Source organism: Triplophysa dalaica, chromosome 3 (assembly GCF_015846415.1).
Source record: "Triplophysa dalaica isolate WHDGS20190420 chromosome 3, ASM1584641v1, whole genome shotgun sequence".
NCBI classification, from domain to species: Eukaryota; Metazoa; Chordata; class Actinopteri; order Cypriniformes; family Nemacheilidae; genus Triplophysa; species Triplophysa dalaica.
The window spans coordinates 7509406-7532363 of record NC_079544.1 but is presented as its reverse complement, the minus strand read 5'-3'; the positions used below and the strand labels follow the sequence as shown (position 1 = coordinate 7532363).

The window sequence follows — 22958 nt, the reverse complement described above, 5'->3', positions numbered from 1 at the left end:
TGGTTCTATCCTAGTAGCCACCACCAGTGTGTCCTTGAGCAAGACACTTTACTCCCCGTTGCTCCAGGGGGATTGTCCCTGTAATAAGTGCACTGTAAGTCGCTTTGGATAAAAGCGTCTGCTAAATAACTACACGTAAATGTAAATGTTTTTAACAAATGGAAAGGGCTTGAGAGCTTTCATATGATATCAAAACCTGTAATATGTACAATTTTGTCATGTGATGGCTTTTTCCTGATCACTTAATATTTATATATCAATTTAAATGTTAATATTTAATTAAAAAGTAATTCAAGGAGGATTTTATATTTATTAGTGGTTTAAGAACATTTTAAATTTCTGGAATTGTAGCTGATTGTATTTAATAAAACATGTCTTACATTAAGTACTGTTGTTTCATTATTTATTGGTCTAGAATAGGACATCAATTTGTTAAAAAATGTAAAAGAAATTGCTAATCAAATTAACGTCAAAACTTGATGTCAATTTGATGTCAAATTTTGACATCGATTTGATTTGCATTTTTGACCAATTCTTTGATGCCGATGTTTGACGTCAATTTGATGTCTATTTAACATCAATTGCCCACTGGGTAGTTGTCATTTTCATCTTTTTTTTTTAACTTTAATAGAAGTGTTTTGTAAAGCCACTTAAAGGGACGGTAGGCCTACACGCACGTTGCCTCATTTTTAGCCAGGAAAAACCCATGTGTATCTGTTTGAATAGAATACTTGCCGCACCCTTCAGAGTTGGACAGGGGCCTACTTATGTTTTTTCAAAACTACTGTTGTGCTATTATACTGACTACAAAGTACTGTTGTGCAATTATAATAATGGCAGTTCACCTTCAACGAAGTTCTTCCTCAGGTTGGCTCCTTGGTGAACTTTATTACATCTAATTATAGGCTTAGTCAAAAAGTTATTTTCTACTAAATGGCAGCTGGAATGATGCTGGTGTTCTGGAAATGGCCAAAAAACAGGCCAAGCAGTGGCAGTTCCTTGTCTCATTACATAACACATGGCATCTGGATTTGGTTAACAGGTTTAATTGGAGCCATGATCAGTCAAATTAACCTGCAATAGCGTTTCATGGAAATCCTTTTTTATGAATTGTGTTATGAATATGAATAGATACATTTCACTTCTGGCAGTTGACTAGCAAATTCAATTTAACGAGCATAAAATTATACAACATATTGTGTCCCCGCGTTGAATTTCATTTGGCATTGTTGCAATGCCTTCTGGGATTGTTTTCATCGAACTCTCTAGTTCAGTAGGCCATAGAGGTTTTAGAAGTGTGTAATTCAGAATCAGGGCTGAAATTTCTGGACCGGGTGTGGGGATGCACTGAGTTCAAATTATGAGACAAACAGAGCTCCAGTGGCTCTCTGGAGAGCACGGCAGTGGGATGCGTCTGACTGAGAGTACCACACAGCATACAGTCAGCTGTTAACTGGGCTTTCTGTATCCATTATAGCTCTGGTGTAGATGACAGTTCCCAGATGATTATATGATAAATAGGGTGCATACAAAACGCTCTGTAGCAACAAACTTCCGCTGTCGCCAGAAGTCGGGATGTCAGTCTCCGGTTTGCTCTTGCACTGCACAAAATGTCAGTGTTTACAAGATGTCTTAAAGATCTGCAAAATATAAGCATTAAAGATGTACACCTGCCTGGTCCACTGCTCCAACAAGCAAACGGGACAACGGATTTAGGCTCTATATATCGAGTTATATCCACAATTACGAGGAAGTAATTTAATCTAATGTAGTGTGCCTACAGATAATGTTAGTTTCTAAGCTATAGTTAGCAACGTGTTTATTTTTATTGTAAGTATGAATTATCAACTGTTTTAACTTTCTTCCCCTCTTAGTTTCTAATAAAGAGCAGGGCTCAGATGAAGTCATTGTGCTACAGATCCATGAGGAAAGCTTAGAAACCTAGTTTGTCACTCCCACTTTTGAGTGTATGGTGAAGCTAGGACTTATGAACCAACAGTTACTTTAATAACCAGACGTTTAAAATGTTCCTGGGGATTTAGCTAAGGTAAATCATTCTAAATATAACTCTTAAATTAGTACGTAATTAGCCACCAAGTTTAGTTGTCGGGACATCACATTAGATTAAACTACTTATCCTCTGTTGTTGGTTATAAAAGTCGATATATAGAGCTTAAATCCTTTGTCCCGCTTGCTTGTTGGAGCAGGAGACCAGGCATCAACGATGTGGTGTACATCTTAAATGCTTTTTTTTGGCAGATCTTGAAGACATCATGTAAACAGTGACATTTTGCGTGGTGCGAGAGCAAAACGGAAACTGACATCCTGGCTTCTGGAGACATAGGAAGTTTGCCGTTACGCTTGTGCACGTTAGTCTATGGAGGTAAACAAATTGAATAAAACATTATTCTAATATAATTAACAGCTTTAGGGATGGGTAAGGGATGGGCAGGAGCTGACAGATTACAGGACAAAGAGTCTTTTTAGACTCTAGAGCATTTTTAAGCATAGTTGTTGAGAGGAAAGTTGGAAACTCTACAGGAATGTTCCCGACTGAACATTACAATTACAACAGACTAGTTGGTGGGCTGTTTGATAAATTAAACGGAAGCCCTGTATGAATTAGTTTTAGTGTCATGTCAACTTTGACAGATGTTCAACAAAGAAATGAGGTGATAACTTTCATTGCACAAAATTGTCAAATTGTTTTAAAAATGTGAATTATGCAAAATGACAGCATTCAGATCTAAAGTTATTCTTGAACTCCAGACTAAAGTCGCATAATCTAATTATGACATAAGGAGCTGTCATAACCTTTTAAAATCAGGAAAATTTTCATTTTTGTTTATTAACCTTAAATATGAGGTTATATTTTTCACAAAATGTTTTTTTTACATTATGTTATATGATTGTGTAGAAAACATTAAATAAGAAAAGATTTGGACAATGTGTAGCAAGTTGTAGCAATCTTGCTGTGCCTTCGTCCTGCATGTTTCTATACGGGAGGCTAAGCATCACAGAAAATGCTCATATGTATGTTTTCTGTCTCCTGTTCTGCGCAGCTGCTAGCCTGCCTACCATGAAATCTCAAAACAGTTTTTTGGCACATGTGTCTCCCATAGAAGTCACACCTGTGACCGCACAGAAGTTTTCCTTTCACAGCTGAGAATCCCGAAATCTCTCTCCACGTGGTTTTTGTTGGGAGACCCTTTAACCCTGTACCCACCCAGCTGTATTTACGATTGGTGGTATGATATGAGCTAGAAAAACAAATCGATGTGTAAAACAGGTCGCCCGAGAGTGTGAGAAAGCAAACATGCACAGGCGTGTTTGTTGATGCGATGCACTTGTTTTGAAGGGCTTTTTTAAACAGTTTGGGCTTTATGATGAATTGGCCTTTCATTTATCCATTCTCAGTGCTTTATATCCCCTGAGAGATGAAGCTTGTCCTTTATTCATGTAATTTATTGACTGGAGTAGTGGAGCTCTGTGGATTGTCGGATGCTTTGCATCATTCCTGACATGTTGATGAGCTTACAGTCTTGCAAGCTTTTACCTTTAAAGGTGATTGTAGGGCTTTATTTTCTTGTGCGACCACAAAAGCACTAGATTTTGATGGAGGTCTTTGCGCACCCATGAAAAAGACACATTTTTTGATCCTATATAATACAATAATGAAACGATGGGCTGCACCTATTTAAACATGCCTGGCTTTGGGAGATCCTACTTGAGAACTGTTCTATTCTTACTGGCAGATCTCTACTGCAGTCCGGTTTATTCGTTGCGACTTGTTTCGTCATGTCATTCAGTTTTCAGAACGTTACATTAATGAAGCATTTAGCCAAATTATCAGACAACAATATTAAGTACACTTTCAATTTGATAGGTTACTCTTCTAAATCTGGTCTAAAAACTTATGAGGTTGTGAGGACAGGTTTGGAGAATGCTGTTTCTTCTTGGGCTCATTCAGAGGGTGTTGGTGCGCTTTGAATGAGGGATTATTCACATGCACGCACATTTTGTCTGTGGGCTTTTATTGCTGCATGCTCAAGCGCGGCCACTGTACACTGACAGGTCTGGGCAGGGCTATTAAAGATTCAATCTTTTGTTTAGATCTATGTGCTTTCCTAAACATAAATCATATCAACAGACAATATAATGCAGATCTGTTTTTGCTTTCCTGACCATTAGGAACGTTTTTTCATTTCTCCTGCCAAAAAGACATTGTTTCATCTTCTTTTTCATGTTAAATATGTGATAAAGGCTTTTCACAACTAATGACGTCATTACTAATGACAATTCTTAACTGGGGGGAAAATGTAACCAATCTGTAAGCATGTGTATATTAAGTATAGCAAAATAAATAGTTTTATTAACAAAATGCATGCCATATCTTCTGTTGATATCAAGGCTGAGTTCACTTAAACTGCTATTTTGGTATAAAGTTGTCTGTCACATTAGGTAGATGCCAACATGGACAAAACTACACTAAGTAGATTTCCTGTAGCTCTGTGGTAAGAGCATGGCGTTAACAATGCAAAGGTCGGGGGTTCAATCCCAGGGATTGCACATACTTAAAAAACAAATGTAAAGGATAATGCAATGTAAATCAAGTGACTGCCAAATACATAAATGTAAACGTAAAGTAGAAGAAACAAAGCGACAAAAAATGCATAACTACATTAAAAGTTACAAAAAGATAAACATAATTTGTGTTTACCATGATTTGGTACAAAATTGTATAGTAAATACTAATAATTAACAAATATTTAATGATACATTTTAATGTTTGCTTTTTTTTTAAAATTGACCCAATCTGAAAATATGGGTATTGGGGTTGTGATCCACTGATGATTTGCATCAGCATCAGTGTTTTACATTCCACAATTGCAGTGGTACCAAACATCCAACCTGCTGTGTAAAGATGTTATCTCTTGTCTGGCAATTCCCTTGAATGTGTTTTTGGTCTATCCCCAGATCACAAGAGAGAGGCTTTACAGTAACAGACAGCAGCATGGACCCCACAGCCCCGTGCATACTCTTTCAGGACCCCAAAGTCCTCTTCACTCAGTCCAGGGCTCCATGTCTCCTCCTACACCTCGTTCTGTGCCCTCTTCCCCCTCCAGGATTTCCTACAGCCATTCTACTTCCGCTACTTTACCCAGGGAGCGCCTGTCGAGCGTGCCCCCCAGTCGCTCCAACACACCCTGCCCTAGTGCCATCCTAGAACGACGGGACGTTAAACCAGATGAAGATCTGAGCAATAAGAGCGTTCCTGTGTTTGCTGAACCGTATGCTCAGCTCGAGGCCAGGCTTAGCCTCGCCTCTTCTCAAGGCAGCCATACTGGAGACATCCCAGACGGGGCAGCTAATTTCCAGCACCGTTCCTCTGTCAAGTCCACCAGCGCTTACCCAGACGGCCAGGACCAGCACACCCTCTACAGGCAGAAATCCCGCAAGTACAGCGAGAGTCAGTTGGGCTCCAAAACTCCGCCTGCTTCCCCACACAGGGTCAATGAGGTCAGAATGATTGACACTCACCCAGGCCAGAACTCACACATGCAAACACAAGGTGTAGCGATGGAAAGGGCATCAACTGTCAGAAGATCTTTACGTAAGGACGGTAATGGAAACATGGAGGTGACCAGGGTGAGAGGCAACATGACTTCGCCGGTTTTTGCAGACTTTCCACCTGCTCATGCAGAGAGACCATTTCAGGTTGTCTCAGCTGGAGATCCACAGAGGTGAGAGTCAATTTTAAATTAAAGTCCATAAAGCTCAGGTGAAGAGGTTCATATCTAATATTGGGTATTGTAAAAATAACATTATAAAGAAAAAGTGAAAATAAATATTTATTTATTTTCACTTGATTCGTAACAAGAAGTTCTGTTTGTTTCAAATGATTATTTTAATTAAATGTTTTCATGTTATATGAAATACTACAAACTTTTTTATGGAAGAACTTTGAAAAAATAATTTAAAGAAAGTTAAATATTACAAATGTCAGAGGACTTCGATTGAGCTGCGGGCGACCTGAGTTTGAATCCCGGCTTGTGGCCAAATAAAAAAATTAATTTGCGGGCAACTCAGACCTCAGTTGGACACAATGTTGAAGACCATTGCCCATGAGATCCAGTTGGGAGACCTGCAAACATTATATTATTTGTCTTAATAATAATCTAGCATAATAGTCTTAACATAAAAATTAATGTTGTCTTTATTGTATTATTGACCTGTGGCTTATGTTTTTAGTGTAAGAATAAAGGCCATGGAGAAACAAATAGCCAGTCTGACTGGACTTGTTCAGCATGCTCTTTTCAAAGCCCCGAATACAAGTGCCAAAGAGACCACCAGGTAAATGTTCAATTAAACTTTTTGAAGCTTTATAATAACTGTGTTACAGAATGTAGTCTATTTTTGTCAAATCTAAGCAAGTTTATCAGTAGGCCTATAATGTGAATATAGAACCAATTCCATGAATTTTGACCTCTTTTTTTCTCCCTTTACTACAGTGAAAAAACATTGAGGACCTCTCCTACTCATAACATAAATGATGGTGGTCAGTAAACATTCAGATATTTGTTTTCTTTAATTTTCAAACAAACAAAGACTATTGTATTACTATTAATGCTGTTGTGCTGTATACCATTATCTGTTTGAATACTCGAATATTCTAGTCAGTTTGGTCAACATTTGAAATGAACTGACGAAAATAGCTGTCGTTTTTACCTGTCTGATCAAAAATGACTCTGTCAACATCAAAAACAGCTTTCATTTGGCAAAGAACTATGGTATAAGCGGGTGAAACCATGGCTATCCATGCATTAAAGGATTTTAATGCCCTCCACAGAGGCAACCATCTCTGCTTCGCGTTGTGTGGTTCCTGGCCTCCCCTTTGTGCGTAAAATCCTTTAATGCGTGGCTAGACATGGATTGTCCCTTACATATATTACTGTTTATTCATTAATTTAATGTCTTCAATGACATTTCCCCATGTTCATCTGAGCAGGGACTGTAAAATTGAGTAAAAGACTGGTGTTTTCTCAGGTTTAGCATCCTATAAAGACCCAGATGTGAATACAGACTTTCCTCCAGCACAGACTCAACCTCCTGTCACAGATCCTGCTGTATGCTCACTCCTCTTCACCTTCAAAAGAAATGTCTCTGACCTCAGGCTGCAGCTCTACCAGCTCAAACAGCTGCAGGTACAATCTCAAAGTCACACCTGTATAAGCAGGTCATATAACCTGTGATAACTGTTAACTGTTGCGTATGTAGATGCAAAACCAGGAAACCATGAAGATGATGCTGCGTCAAGCAGAAAAGGAGATAACTGGCAAGCTTTCAGACACTCCGCTGCGTCCAGAGGACCCTGTTCAAAGACAAAGAGTCCTGGTGGAAGAAGAAAGACACAAGTACCTGTGCATGGAGGAGAACGTTCTCTTTGAGCTTGGGTAAGAGAACAGGGCACCTTAAATGTAAAGGGGGACTTTTACTTCTGCGTCGCACCTACACCGTAGGCAACGCACCGATTTTTGTTTATACTTGTGCGTTGTTGTCTGTGTCGACTGGCAATGGCCACTAGGCTTCATTTTCCAAAGGCTTGTTGCTTGTGTAACCAAGACAAGAGCCGAAGAAGAAGCAGTTTGTTGTGTACGCTGTCTAAAGCACTTAAGAGTGATAGCGACAAGTAAACAGTCACTTTTGCAGCTGGAGTTGTGACATACAGAAGAGCACATAATTTATTTATAGAAATTATAATGCCAGCAGCCATATCACCCTGTAGCCCAAGACTGGTTGCCAGCTGAAGCTAAGCAGGGCGGAGCCGGGTCAGTACCTGGATGGGAGACCTCCTTGGAAAGCTAGGTTGCTGCTGGAAGAGGTGTTAGTGCCCCAGTATAGTGATGGGGAGGTTAAACTGAGGTCCTGACTCCCTGTGGTCATTAAAAATCACATGGCACTTCTCGTAAAGAGTAGTCCTGATTTCCTCCAATGATCCTTGTCAATCATGACTTTATAATAATCCACACCCTCTGAATTGGCTCTCTCTCTCCTCTCCATCGATAGCTGGTGTGTGGTCAGCACATTTGGGGCGTTGTACTGTGGCTGCCGTCGCATCTTCCAAGTGGATGCTGCGCACTGGTGGTGGGTGAGGAGAGACCCCCATTAAAATGATTGTAAAGCGCTTTGGGTGTACAGCAATACACAATGAATGCAGTCCAATCACAGCGCTTGTGGTCCGCGTCACAGTGACGCAGAAGTAAAAATCCCCCTTTAGTGTGCCACTACTGATCCTGTTTAAACCTTGACGTTAACTACCCGCAGAGAGTCTATTACGGATTGGTCATCCGTCTAGGATGTGGGAGACAGCTGTAGATGAACAGAGCAGCATGTTGCCGTCTGAAGCGGAAGCAAAGCAGCGATTAGTTTTTGAAAATGAGCCAGATTTGATGCTGATTAACTACTCAAGTCTGATCAAAGCGAAATTCTCAACCATCTCCCACAGCAATTAATTTCAGTCCCATGACATTGCTAAACATCCTCTTAAATAAACAACGAACGGAGGGAATTCTTACATCATTAGTGTTGTACTGGGTTCTCTTCAAAGGGCCCATGTAGAAGTGTAAACCTTTATTGAATAAAAGCGTTTATGCCTTCCTTAGGTGGAGTTGTGGATGATAGAATCAAATGACGCTTCAAATAAGCCACTGTCCAAACCTGTCTAAGATGAATAATGCTTGTGAACGTTTGTCTGTGTTTCCTGTCACAATGAACTCGGTGTGTTAAGGTTACTTAATAAAGGTACGGGTGGTTAGTCACAAACTCGTACCAAATATCAAAGCACCGTTGACGATCATCTGTCAATTCTTCCCCGACACAAAAACAAGTTAAATTCATGTTGTAACCAGCTTTGAGATATATTCATGAAAGCGGAACTTCACATCTTACATGGGAAAACCCTTCAGGTGAATCACAGAAAAGATGAACCATTTCCCACAGACACAGTACTAGAACTGTGATCTCAGAGCATGTGCAGGTTTCTGTGTAGCTTTAATAAACAGCCATAACTCTAATGTCATGATGACCTGCCGCAGTGATTTACAGTTTTTAATCATGTGAACAGAAACGAGTCTGAGACCCTGAGAAACAATGAGGTTATTATGATCTTCTGAAGGTATTTGGCTGAAGGCTGAGTTGTTGTTGCAATCTTCTGTCCCAAACTCCTCTGTATTTCAACTGTCAGTCAACAAACAACCTTCAAGCATGTCTAACAGGTTTCAACCTTCAGCAGGTCTCAAAGTCACATCTTTCTCATTACACAGTGTTAGGTGTCACTAAATGCTGAACATGCTGCTATATATGCATTTGAAAAAATACATACAAAAGAGCACAGCAAACACATTGGCAATTCTGAACAGATTTTTTATTTAAACCTGGAAGTAAACAAGTGAAATGTTGATGAAAAAGTAAGGTTATGCTAGAGAAATCCACTCTGTCTTAGATTCAACACTTATTCTAGGTCACTAGTCAAATGTAAGCAAATTGGTGACATGGGCTATTGGTAATTCCTTTGAACAAGATATCAGATTTCCACGCTTTTAGTGAAGCACAAGATCCTCTTCTTGCACAACATTCTCAAATTATGCTGGGTAAACACAGATCATCAGGTTTTGCACAAACTTGTGCAGTCAACGCCTGTTCCAATTCTGTCAGACTCAGTAGCAAAAGGGGTGCGTACCAAACGTCTCACTCTAAATATGAAGACTTGATGAAACTAGACCCTACTTTATATTCTGTTATGTAATTGTTTGTCTGATATGGTACAGAGAGCTGGAGAACTATGTTGAGAAGCTCAAGCAAGAATCCACCTGTGGCACGAGCCATCAAGCAGTCACCCTGAAGGATGTGGAGGAAGGGGCGGTCAATCTGCGGAAAGTGGGAGAAGCTTTGGCCACACTTAAAGGTACACAGGATTTATATTTTTCACGCCTGTAGAATCATGACAGTTTTATATTAATTTGGTATAACTTTGTCCTGTGTAATTATTTGTTGAAATGGCTGGTGTATCTCTTCAGGAGAGTTCCCGGAGTTGCAGATGAAAATGCGTGCGGTGTTGAGGGTGGAGGTGGAGGCTGTGCGTTTTCTGAAGGAGGAGCCGCATAAGATGGACAGCATGCTGAAGAGAGTCAAAGCCCTGACTGAGACTCTCAGTGGACTGAGAAGGTGGGAAACCATATACGGTTAGCAACATTAAAGCCCTTTGACACTCAGTGGTAGATTTTTTATATTGCTGCAAAACAATTGAAGACATGTTTCACAATGGCAAGGCATGGCAATGCCAAATATATGGTTACATTTTGCTCTGGATAGAACAATCTGCATTAGAGGAGTAGTTCACTTTAAAATTAAAATGTTATATATTTGGGCGTGACATTGCGGGTTTGCACACTCATTTCGCAATTAAATAATACCCCAGGTTGGATTTCGTTTATTTTTAACCTATGAGTTCTAATAAATGTAACTTCAACTATTTCTGAATTTCTTAATTTAAAAAGAACGACGCTACCTCACATAACGCAGTGAAGGAGGTATGGGTCGAGAAACCAGCCTAGAAAAGGTATAGCTGTAGTTAAGGTGTTTCTTTAGATGTTTGTAGAGAAGAGAAAACGTCATCTGGAGACGCAGCCCTGATCATTATGATTCGCTTAAACACGAAATGGCTTTAAAAAATTTAAGAAATCTGTGCTTTCACTGAAAAAAAATTGGAATGACATTCACTTAAAAAAAGCCTGGCAAGTTTTTCCACACAGAAAGTGCTTGTTATATTTACTCAGGCTATTTCTAAGTAATATTTACTTACTAGAACTTAAGTTTAACATATGTTGTATTGTTTACAACATATATGATGTACAAGTAAGCTAAAGGTTGACTCCGTAATGACTGTGTAAAAACAACACACTCCCACAATCTAAGCACAAGCACCACTGTTCTGAAAGATGGTAACCACACTATCAAGTCTTTAATTTCATTTCAAGTTCAAGTTTATTTTATTTATATAGCGCTTTTCACAATGTGCATCGTTCCAAAGCAGCTTTACAGGGGCAAACAGGAAAAACAGAAAAGGTAAAACACAGCACAGTGCATGGTGTTTATAGAACAAGAAAGATCATTCTAATAAATAATATCTTGTTAATAAATAAATAAATGCAGTCTCCCAGTGAGCAAGCCAACACTGCCCCTGCTGTGGCAAGGAACCCAAACTCCAATAATTGATTTATGGAGAAAAAAAACTCAGATGACGTGTCATAGCTGCACTCAGTGACTCAGTTTATTTTAAAGCACAACAAATAAAACTTTTTCACAAAAAATACTCTCCTAATGCTGTCGCACGCATAGCATGCTGGGAACTCTAAATTCAATGCTCAGTAAGGGAAATTAACTTAAAGAATTCATGTAGTTCCACCACAAAATAATTTTTTTGTATGAAAGTAAACATCCTTTATACAAATTGAGGTTGAAAATGATAAAAGTAAGTTGAATTCATTCAATTACTTGTTTATTTACAATTCCAAGATATTTCTAAAATTTTAACTTAAATTTTGATCAAAAAAAAAACAAGAACACAATTGTATTAAGTAAAGTTTACTCAATTAATTTAATGAAATCTACTACTACACAGAATAATTTTTACAGTGTTCTTTCTCTGAACATAACACATTTTCTTTGTTTTCTGTAGATATGCTTCTGATAGCCAGAACCATCCATCTGAACCAGTAAAGACAGTTACTGATTATTCAGTTGTCTATGCTGAGGGATGCAGATCTCCCAAACCCGTGCAGGATTCTCCCACTCCACAGCCAAGATCACCTGCAAAAGTCAGTAGCTCAGAGTCCACACCCTCATGCCACTACACGGTGCACCAGGTTCGGAACACTCCCATCAGCACACACCACGCCAGCCCCCCGCTCACACCCTCCCACGGCCGGGACTCGCCCACTGTGGCGCTGGTCATACCCAGGAGCAGAGAAAACAGTCCCGATCTCAAAAAGAGAGCCGCTCCACAGGGCCAGGAAGCTCAGCTGTCAGCCACTGCGGTTAGAACTGGACCTTTATCATCTTCACAGCTCATGGAGGAGATCACCTTTAATATTAACACAAGCATGTCCGAAGAGGTGAATCTCAACTGTGTCTTTCACTTTTGATTGATTGAGATTCATAGATTGCAACTAGTACAAAACATCATGGTGTTGTGTGGTTATCTACGAAGTCTCCCTGGAAACTGCAGTTTACCGAAGATAACACGTCACACAAGTCTACCAAATTCGAGTAATTTGAATATACCGCATACTAAATGAAGCAAGGGTGTAGAGTTACATCAAAGCTATATTAGGACATGAAGAAAACATTTTTACAGGGAGACTGTATCTGTGAAACTTATCAATTGAAAGTAACCTGAATCTATTGAGTGTTGTGGCTCTATTAATGCAACATTTTTTTGAAGTCATTCAAATGTTAAGGAATAAAACTATTTATTCATGTACGTATGAAGCTTTCATTCATTCACATTCACTGATATTACAAGCCTCGTCTTAAACATTACAATAATTTATCCGTTTTTATGTTTCCTGGGAATAGATCCCCGTGACCTTGGCAGTTCTTTTTGAGCTACAGGAGCTAACTTTAGAAATCTGTGGCACTCTTCACAGGTTTCAGAAAGAGCCATGGAGGGAAAGCACACAAACAGCACGCTTCACACTGCTGGAAATGAAATGGAGAAAGAAATGGAAAGAATCCTTCAGCAGACCCAGGCCAGCCTTTTAAACTCCATACCTGACCTGGAGTTAAGCGATCGGGCAGACAAAACCTCCTCCCAACCACCCAGCAGCCGAGATGAGATGGAGTTTTCACTTCCTGTGTCTCCACTTCCTGGTATGTCCATCCACTCTTACGAATCTGCATATACAACTAAATCATTCGTTTATGTTACAGAGTATGCATTGCATACATATTGTATTTGATTACTTTTTGTTAAAACAGAAGCTAGACCACAAGATGGACCCAAAGCAGACAAACCAGTCCAGACCAGTTTAGAGAGACCACAGAAGGCTACCATAGAAAAGCCCCACAGGGCTAGTGTTGACAGAGGAACGCCCAACCCTGAGACCGCCAGCAAATCGCCTCCTCCTCCCCCTCCACGCAGATTCTACCCCTCCGGAACTAGGCTCACCACCGGTCGGTCAGGAGAGGTTATCTACACCACCCGGAAAGAATCAACTAGCGCTCAGGTGCGTGTGTTCTTCTGTTTCAACTCCCTCTAATATGGATCACAACAACGATATTTGAAGTCACTCAGGCCTTGTTGAACTACATTCCCAGACACCTTCTCTCAGTGGATTCCTGCAGTTGTGCTCGATATGTGTTGAAATTGTATTGTGCTATCTTTGGCCTGGGTGTGCCGTATTGTGTCCTGTTTTTGTGAATAATAATGACAGCCACAGTGTGGGTTCCAGCTGCTCTTGTTGTTATGAAAGAAATAATAGAGGGTGAGGGTCGGTCACACTTGGCTGATTGTTTTGGCTCTAGGAGGCTGAGGAAGAAGCTCCACCGCCCAAACCCTTGCGTGTGCCCCCGGAGGTCAAGCCCAAGCCTTGCAGCCCTCCCCCCGTCAACACCTCCACTTTACAAGATGAAGAAGATAAAGGAGATAAGATTATGGCTGAGCTACGGGTGAGCAGAACACTATTGTCTTCTCTGCACATTATAATTTTACACATGTGGAGGTAAAGCTGTGGCTTATGATAAAAAAGTGAAAGTAGGGTAACGCAATTGGCTGAAAAATAGGTGTTAAGTGACAAACTTCGAGCCCGTATGAACATCAAATAGCCACACCAATGTAAACATTTACAAAAAAATAAACCACTTTGAGGGATATTGGGATACATATTGGGTTTCTCAGAAGTTTGACTTGTGCTGCCCTCTGTAGTTCAGAATAGGTAACTTTCTCTTTGACTGACCAGCTTAAATAAAAATAAAAGCATACATCATACAGAAACATACAGTACCCAACACCCAAAAAACCAAACTCTCGATAACACATATTTAACTAATAATAAACGAAAATCTGTTATATTTCTGCATTTTCAGGGTAGTTCCGGAGAATTTGCAAAAAATGTTGCCAAGGCATTTTAGTAGGCAACATCTTGAGGTGTGATGCTTTGTTTTGAAGGATTCCCCACATACGCCGGGCTCCTGTTGACTGTTTTTTGTCATTATTGAAGTCATTCTTTTCATAAAAAAAATATTTTTGTCTTCAAAAATTTATATCAGACATTTAAGGATATGCCTTTAGATAAAAATACTTTTTAATCATGAAAAAACATTTCAGTCAAGTGATCCCAAATGTTTGAACTATTTTGTAAAAACATTATAAAATGAGTAAAAAGTACATGTGTTGGCTATAAAAAATAGGATTTGGTTAAGGATACTTTTTCGAATTTTTATCTCGAACAGGTAGAAAAAATCTAGAAAAAGAATCTGTAGCAAATAAAAAATAAAAAAATGTAACAAAAAATGGTGTGTTAGTTATAACAAATAGATATATTCAAGGGCGTTAGTTTAATTTTGTCATTGGTGGGGACTGGGGACATAAAATTGGTGTGCAGAGCCGCATTGTCACTAAGGTCAGGGTCATTTACTTGACGTATTTAAACAATATAATAATTTAACAATACTTAAAATAGTTTTATTTGAATGAGTTTTCAAGACTGTTCTTCATTGTTGTCACTATCATTGCTACACTGTCTATTGCTGTCTACAGCATGATCAGTTTCCGTAGAAATACACCAGAATACACAATTAGCCAATCAGTATTACTGTATATTTAACAGCATTTACTGAAAAAAAAATACTTTTTATATACATTCATATTTATGCCTACATTATTAAAACTACTGTATGTATGACTGACTGCTTGATAGACCTCTACAACAGTGCAACCGTAATATAATGCACAACAAATAACATAATCATGTAAAAGCCTATTCACCTGTGACCCGGTCTCTGTAACAAAGTAAAAGTACACAGAGATCATCTAAGTACTACAAAACAATTCTATACTTTTTTGTTTTCAGATGTCACATATAGGCTATTTTGTTTTCATCGCATCTATTTAATACAAGTGACATCTGTGCAATTCAAGTTGCTCTGTTCTGTTAATCACTCCACCAACCAAACCTTCACCATAAAAAGCCACGGCCCCTAATGTCGCACCCTCACCCCTCCCCTCAGGTGTTTCAGAAGTGCACGGTTAAAGATTTACAGCCCAGATATATTGTTGATCTCACAACCCATTAACCCTCAGACAGTGAGAGGGGACCAAGGCGTACCCTCTCTCACCACATAAAGGTAACGAATGTGACGTGTACTTAGCCACCCATTCACAAGTCTCACACGGCCAGTCATGTCCCATAACCTCCTTTTCTACTGACACTAATACGTAACATTTATACTGACGTATGACCATAACCCCTCATTAAAAGAGGAATAATATGTTCGAATGTGTGTCTGTCACTCACAGCTCTCTTTCTGAATGCTAATAGATGCGGCCGGATAAGAGGGGAGTGACCGAGTCACTGGGCCGTTGGAGGGTCATTTAGTTCAATCTGACTTTTGACCTTTTTCCTTTTCAGCAGTCAGAGTTCATTTTTAGAAAAAAGAGGACGGATGTCCACTCTAAGGACATTTTTGACCAATGACTGACCGATGTTTGGTGTCTCATTGTTTTTATTCTTTAAAGATTATATTGACAGCCGTTGGATACACATTTAACTGGGGTTTCAGAATCAGTTTTACCCTGTATGTTATTGTTAACAACCAGATCAGATTATAAATGCATAAATCAGGGATTCTCAAAATTTTGGGAAACTCTTAAAAAGAAGACATTTTCCAAGGACCCCATAAAAAAAACAAGTCCATACCACAATTTGTATTGGAGATGGATATCTTTTTCAAATAAATACTTGAGGCTCATTTTACAGTGATAAATAAAAACACAATAATACATTAGGTTAATAACACTTATGTGCTTTGGTTAGATTGTTACCTACTACTTTTCAGGTTTTCTTAAAACCCTTCATAAAATCTACACAAACAATACAGTCGTAGTGTTAATAAACCCAAACATTGAAATTACCGTTTTTTTAAGTGTTATTATAATAAAGCACAATTTGATAATTTATAGCAAGTTATTATGCAAACACCCTGGCTGTGGATTGCGGACCACCAGGTCTCATTTTTAGGCATTTGATGGTTCTAAAACCAGCAGCAATATTTCAGAATCTCTTCAAAGATTGAATCCAACTCGTTTTTTTCCTCTAACATACTTTGTTTAAAAAATGAACTGACCATAAAGCATGTTTTGTCCACAGGCATCTTGCATGTAAAGTGCTAAAAAAGCATATTTTAGTAACAATAAACGCATTTTTGTTGCAGTAGTGCTTGTCAACATACTGTACTATTGGTTTCCACCTATGAGTTAAAAGTCTTGTTTATAACTCTAGATGGCGCCATTGATCTGTCTTACTTTGTAACGTTGAGCTCAAGTCTTGCACACAATCACTTCAATGTAATGACTCTGTGCTAACAAACTGTCCTAGCAGAACAGCACTCATAGGTCAGAGGAAGGAAAACTATCTGAAATTACAGAAGATAGTGTAACACCTGGCTCACCTAGGGTAAATATCTTTTTTTGTTAAGAGCATAAACAGCCACAGAAGAGACCATTTAAACTTTATTTTTATTTACTATTTATAGGTATGAGTAAGTTATTATTTTTGTTTCATTATGTGAACCACTAGCGATATTTCTTTTGAAATTCTAATAAAAAGATTGTTTCTATTTGCATTTATTTGCAGAAAATGAAAACTGGAGAAACAAGTGAAATAATAAAGAAAAAATGCTCTGCAGTATTTGAGGTCTTAAAAATACAAAGAACACAAGTTCACATTTACTTTTAAGCAATACAACAGTATGTTTTAGGATAATTAAAAAAAAATGTGATAGACTGATAGCATACAAGAGATATGAAAACGAATAAAAAATATTTAAATGGTCTCTTCATTTTTCTGCGGCTGTATGTTAACATATATTATATTCACTTTGCCTTGAATGTGTTATTTTCAATCCAAAGAATTCTTCATTTCTTTGTCAGGTCATATTTTACAACACCGGAACAACCACAAAGACGTCAAGTGCCAGTGCAGCAGCTGACCTGCAGGTTCCCACAGAAGCAACTTTCCCTTCATCCAAGGTTGCATCTGAAAAGGCTTCTGACCTTCACAACCAACCAAACCTGTTGACATCAGATGAAGTGTCTAAAATTTCATTTAAATCAGAGACCCAAAGCAAGCTGAGCGATGCTCAGCAGGTGTCATCCGGTCCCGTAAACTCGTGTGCTGTGGCTGTTAAAGAACGATCCCTCATAAATCCCATAGAGATGAAGACTGAATCAGTTCTGAAGTCACTAAAGCAGGAAGTCCCGATAACCTCAGAGACAATCAAACCTGTTGAGACATCGGAGCAGCAGATAGCGTATACATCTAATGAGCAAGACACGTCAGTAAAACCTAGAACGACCACTGTCGAAGTTACACTTGTTAGCACAAGCTCTCACAATGCTGAACCTCAGGTTCACTCACCCATCAGTCAACCAAGCAGTGCCACATGGTCATCACAGCAGAATGACATTGAGCAGCAAGTAATAATGAGATCATCCAATAGTCAGTTCAGATACACAGAGGATGCCAGTTTAAGTCCAGACCTCCCCGGAGAAGAAGCCCCCCCTCCACCAAATAACATCGCCTTTAGGATCACTAACTCCAAAGTACAGGCTTTGTCCACAGGAGAATACCAACAGCTGGTAAACAGCAGAGGTGAGGACGTCCAGACTCTTAAAGTGGGCTCGGAACAGACCCTTTATGCCCCAGAGGACTGCGGATATGACAAGAGGCCGGTGATTATCATTTTCGATGAGCCAATGGATATCCATCAGGCGTACAAACGTCTATCCACCGTCTTTGAGTGCGAGGAAGAGCTGGAGAGAGTTCTGTCCGAGGAACGCATCGACGAAGAGACCGAAGAAGAAGTGGAAATGACCTCGAGGAGTCACGTTGAACAGATAATGATCCGAAATAATATCGTAGACAAGGTCAACAATCAGAGAAGTAGCAGCGTCGGTAATGCGTTGCCTTTACAGAGACAAAGTTCCTGCGAGAGCTCCTCTCCCGACGTCGAAGACGGAGACAAAACGGGATCGCCCAAAGACGCAAAAAAGAAATTCAAGTTTAAGTTTCCCAAGAAACAGCTCGCCGCCATTGGTCAGGCCCTTCGCGCGGGGACCAAAACGGGGAAGAAGACTCTGCAGGTGGTCGTGTACGAGGACGAAGAGGAACCGGATGGAACCGTGAGCGAGCACAAAGAAGCCAAGAGGTTTGAGGTCAAAACCAACGCAGACCCTGATTCAACCACCCCCCGGCCTGTATCCCAAAGCTTGAACGCCACATCCCAGACCGCCAGAGACAGGACAGAGGAAATCCGTAAGACGACATACCAAACGTTAGATAGTCTCGAGCAAACTATCAAACAGCTCGAAAACACCATAAGTGACATTGGACCCGGACTGTCGACTGAAGTCTCCCACAGAGACTCAAAGCTTGAAAGAATCCCACTTCAGACAGAAACAGAGGACGGGAGTCCCACCAAAAAACCACCACCTCTGAAACCAAAACCACACAAGTCATCTCAACATAAGAGATCCAAAGCACAGTCACGTTCCTCCACAAGCACCTCGGGCTCCTCCAGTTCCTCCAGCTCCAGCAGTAAACAGGTCTCAGCTCATCTTACCTCTTCTCCCAGTGGCTTGGGTTTGTTCTAGGGCCTGATTTTCTAACCGCTGATTCTAATAATCCGCTCGGAATGTGTTTTGTAGGCCTCAACGGTCGAGTACACTTGGGAACGCTGTGGTGTGTGACCTTAGTGGACATGATTACGGACTTGTCGTCTGGATTGTCCCACTTTCACTCTACTTTCACTGTTCAGACTTTCAATGAGGTTGAAGCCGTGAACTTTTTTCTCTGTCTAAATGCTCGACTCTGTTACTGGGGTTAATAAAATGCATGTAGTGGTGGTCGGGAACTTGGTGCTGTGGTTCACTTCCGCATGTTGCTTGTATTTTTCTGTCTGCAATCATGTCTTCAAATGAGAATTTGTCGTTTTTTATTGAGTTTTCATGCATTTCCCAGGTATCTTTACTAGTGTTTGACAGCGTTTCTTTATGACTCTTTACAGAACACCGGCGACCCACCTGCTTTGAGTAGGATTTCATCGCCTAAATCTCGCCCGCATCTTGGGATCGCGGAAAAACCCGAAAAGCCCCAGAAGCTTCAGGATCCCCAGAGGCAATTCCGACAGGTAGTTTTACTTTAGGGCATCCAAGTGATGTCGAGACTGACATCTTAAACTGTGAATCCGTCATTTTTTTGTGCACTACGTGGATCCCTTGTACAGCATCGCACCCCCGTGCTTGTGCATGCTTGCATCATAACCACCGTCACCAAAAGGACCGTAAAAGACTTTATTTTGTTGGATCATGAAGACATCTGCGTAGTGCAAGAATCCTTTTATTCCTCCTTTTCCCCTTCATTGTTTCATGTGTGAAACAAGCTAAGAGAAAAACCCAAAGTAATGTTGGTCCACATTAAAGTGTTTGTTACTAGAGCAAGATTTTTGTTGGTGGTACACTGTCAAATATTTTTATGGAAATAGAAATATATATTTTCTCGTATGTGTTATCCTCCTTGACTTTCTGTGTCTTCCGGCATCCTTGTTCGCAGGCTAACGGCAGCGCTATGAAAGCTGATGAACACGCCTCCCTTGCTTTGCCTGTTTCTAAGATCCCAGCCTGTGTTCGTAGCACAAGGACCCGTTCTCTTAACTCAAATGTTTTAAGGGCTACTAAGCAAACCTCTTCCTCTAAATCCTTTATCCCGTCTCTCAGTCTGAGCTGGCCCAGCTGTGGACCCGATTTGACCTCGGATGACTCTATCCAAAGCCCCCGCCGCTCTCGTCGATCTAAAGATCAAAACCTCGCTCTTTGTCCACACGCTCAAAATGTCAAGTACTGCTCTTATTGCTATTCATCCTCTGGCTCCTCTTCTTCCTCTGTATCGCCAACTTCTTCCCCTTCCTCTCTTCTTTCACACACTGCCGTGAGTCGAGGTGGCCGGACTGCACACACGGACGGCAGCAGCACACCAGCATCCTCAAGCGGAGACATGGCATGAGCTTTCCATTGCTCTCTTTATTTCTTGTTTGCACTCGTGTTGGGGGATTTGAGATGTTCTGTAATGAAGACAGAGATTTGTCTTGATTTGATGCTGTGTATTTAGGGTTGTATTACTGTCTACTTCTGAAATCTTAAGAATTCAACAAAATAGATCTACAGTCACTTATGGTGCTTCTGAAATGCCTGTTTTTTTATTGATATGAGGGACCATAAACGACAGTGTTGGCTTTATATTTTACAATGCATTCAAAATATTATTGTTTATTTACATGAACTGTGTCAAACATGCTATTTTGGAGAAAGGAAAAAGGATGGATAAAGACTATTTTGTATTAATTAGCAATATACATTAAGTTTTAGAATTTACAATGATTGAAATAATGGCGTAAAATCAAGAAATGTTTTGTAATATTCTGTAGAATTACTGGGACGCAAATCAAATTGAACCAGATTTGTGACATTGACATTTGCTTGTGTTGGAGCGGTCTCAGGTAACATTGACCAGATAAAATACAAAATTATTTCTCAAATAGAAACTACAGTTCTCACATCATAGAAAGGGATCTAATCGAATGAGTGTTAATTCCTCCTCAACTCCAGTGAAGTGCCAGTTTAAACTAACAATATGCAGCCTATGAACTGTTTTATTGGTTGTTTCGCCACAACGCCACATGAACGTATTGTTCTATAAAGACTCTACGTGACAAACAAAGTGTATATAGTGTGAGTGGATGACATACGATCATTGTAGTAGTTCTGTAGCTATGTGTTGCGCCACTCTTACACTCCTTTAAAAAGCTTGTCAATTGCCAAAAATAAAAGTTGTTTACTTATCAAGTATTGCTCGAATATTGGATATTAAAGGTGTTTAACTTTGTGCCAAACTTCACTCCTATGCATGCTTCCCATACATTTATTCGGAGAATAATGCAAAGGTATATTGCTGTAAATATGATCTCTGTTTTTGTATAACTTGTACAAAAATTGTGTGAAACGAAAGCTTGCCAGATGTTTATGAAATAAAGGGCTGCCAGTGGATTGTTAGTTTTCTTTTGAAACAGAGCGTTCATATTTGGATGTGTTGCAAACATGTGAATCACTTCCAGATCTTCAATATTCTGCAGCACTGACAAGCATTGATCATTTAAGCATTCTCGACACATTCAGCCCCAGTTTCACAGACCAGGCTAAAGACTAGTCCCAGACTAAAAATAACTTGCCCTGATATATCTTAAAATATGTCTATGCCATTGTTTTGTTTCATCAGTAATGTTTTTTTTCTACGCTATGTTATTAAAACCGACTGACTAAATTAACTTAGGCATAGTCCTGGTTTAGGCTAAGCCTTGTCCATGAAACCAGGCCAACGATCTAGTGTGGAGTGTGCAGAATTAAAGGCAGCACCAAAGTTTTTTCAGAGATGTAGTGCTTTTTTCAGAGGTGTTCCCTTTTGTCTGCGTCTCTCAAGTTTTGAAAGAAAGTACTTTAAAGTGATAGTTCACCCAAAAATTCTGTCATCATTTGCTTGCCCTCTTGTCATTTACTCGGCCTCAGTCTGACTTTCAAGAATGTTGTTAACTGAAAAGAGATGACACCTATTCACTTGGATTGGTTTAGTTGTGTCCATACAATAGAAGTGAATGGGTACCACCATTCTTGGGTTACCAACATTCTTCACAATCTTTTTGTTTTTATATGTTTAAAATGACAAGAGGGTGAGTAACGATGACAGCATTTTCGGGTGAACCATCCCTTTAACGCCTAGACTAGCTTTGGAAAACCAATTATTGCTATTTAGCGAGTTTTTTGCTGTTTAAATAGTATACATTCTGACTCAAATTGTGTTTAAATGAAAGCATACGATACATAATTCCTCTCACTGTGAACAACCATTCTGTCATCGTGTTATCATTTAAGTAACCGTCTAACAATGGTCATATTGAGATATCAGAGATAAACCGAAGTCGGTGTCTTAAACATATGTCTTTAAAAATGGGTTTCAAAAGCCATTTAAGAACTGTGCCTGTGCCCCTCAGCGGTCTTTTTCATCACATTAGACATGAAAGCAATTAATATCTGATTGATGTATAAGTCATATCTGTTATGTGGACAGCAAAAACTCCTCGGAGACGAATGATTGGCACATCTATTAATTTGGACATTCCCTCTGTGCTTAGATATGTATTACTTTTAATGCCAAGTTCAATTCAGTTTTAAAAAATTAATTTACAGTATCTGTTCAGACACGTGTCATCAGCCAGCTGTTCGGAGGATTCAATCTTCATATGACAACGTTGCATTGTTACCAACCACTATGACAAGTACCTTGCAGCGGCATTTCTAGTGTTCAAAGCATTTATTCATTTGAACGTTTTGATAAAATATTTTTCAGATTGTATCACTGTTTAACGCCGCTGTATCAAATCCCATGTAATTTTGTCAACGTTTCCAGATAAAGCTACATCAATAAGAGTCCGGACAAAGGCACACTGCTCTACGTTCAATTCTAGGTCCCCTTCAAATGTATAATTAGCTTTAATGAAAGATAATTGGCTCATATGCAAATTTGAGAAGGATGAATCCCTAAGCTTTTCACCATCTAATTAGCATGTAATTT

The 22958-nt window shown here is 39.5% G+C and overlaps 1 protein-coding gene across 7 annotated transcripts in view; it reads left to right on the top strand.

The window, feature by feature from the left end:
* Window positions 1-21377, top strand: part of si:ch211-207d6.2 (sickle tail protein homolog) — a 45181-nt gene extending 23804 nt beyond the window's left edge. For 5 of the 7 annotated variants that reach the window (XM_056742505.1, XM_056742501.1, XM_056742508.1 and 2 more), the window contains 15 exons: window positions 4978-5744; window positions 6253-6354; window positions 6513-6559; window positions 7048-7205; window positions 7279-7454; window positions 9828-9964; window positions 10077-10224; window positions 11738-12173; window positions 12708-12930; window positions 13039-13286; window positions 13585-13728; window positions 16656-16733; window positions 17210-18883; window positions 19345-19467; window positions 19890-21377. In XM_056742505.1, coding sequence (XP_056598483.1) covers window positions 4978-5744; window positions 6253-6354; window positions 6513-6559; window positions 7048-7205; window positions 7279-7454; window positions 9828-9964; window positions 10077-10224; window positions 11738-12173; window positions 12708-12930; window positions 13039-13286; window positions 13585-13728; window positions 16656-16733; window positions 17210-18883; window positions 19345-19467; window positions 19890-20339 — 4911 coding nt within the window. In that variant the 3' untranslated portion in view covers window positions 20340-21377. Of the gene's footprint in view, window positions 1-4977; window positions 5745-6252; window positions 6355-6512; window positions 6560-7047; window positions 7206-7278; window positions 7455-9827; window positions 9965-10076; window positions 10225-11737; window positions 12174-12707; window positions 12931-13038; window positions 13287-13584; window positions 13729-16655; window positions 16734-17209; window positions 18884-18985; window positions 19108-19344; window positions 19469-19889 lie in introns of those variants that run through there. The other 2 variants (XR_008906155.1, XM_056742502.1) reach the window with 2 other exon arrangements.
* Window positions 21378-22958: the final 1581 nt, after the last annotated feature.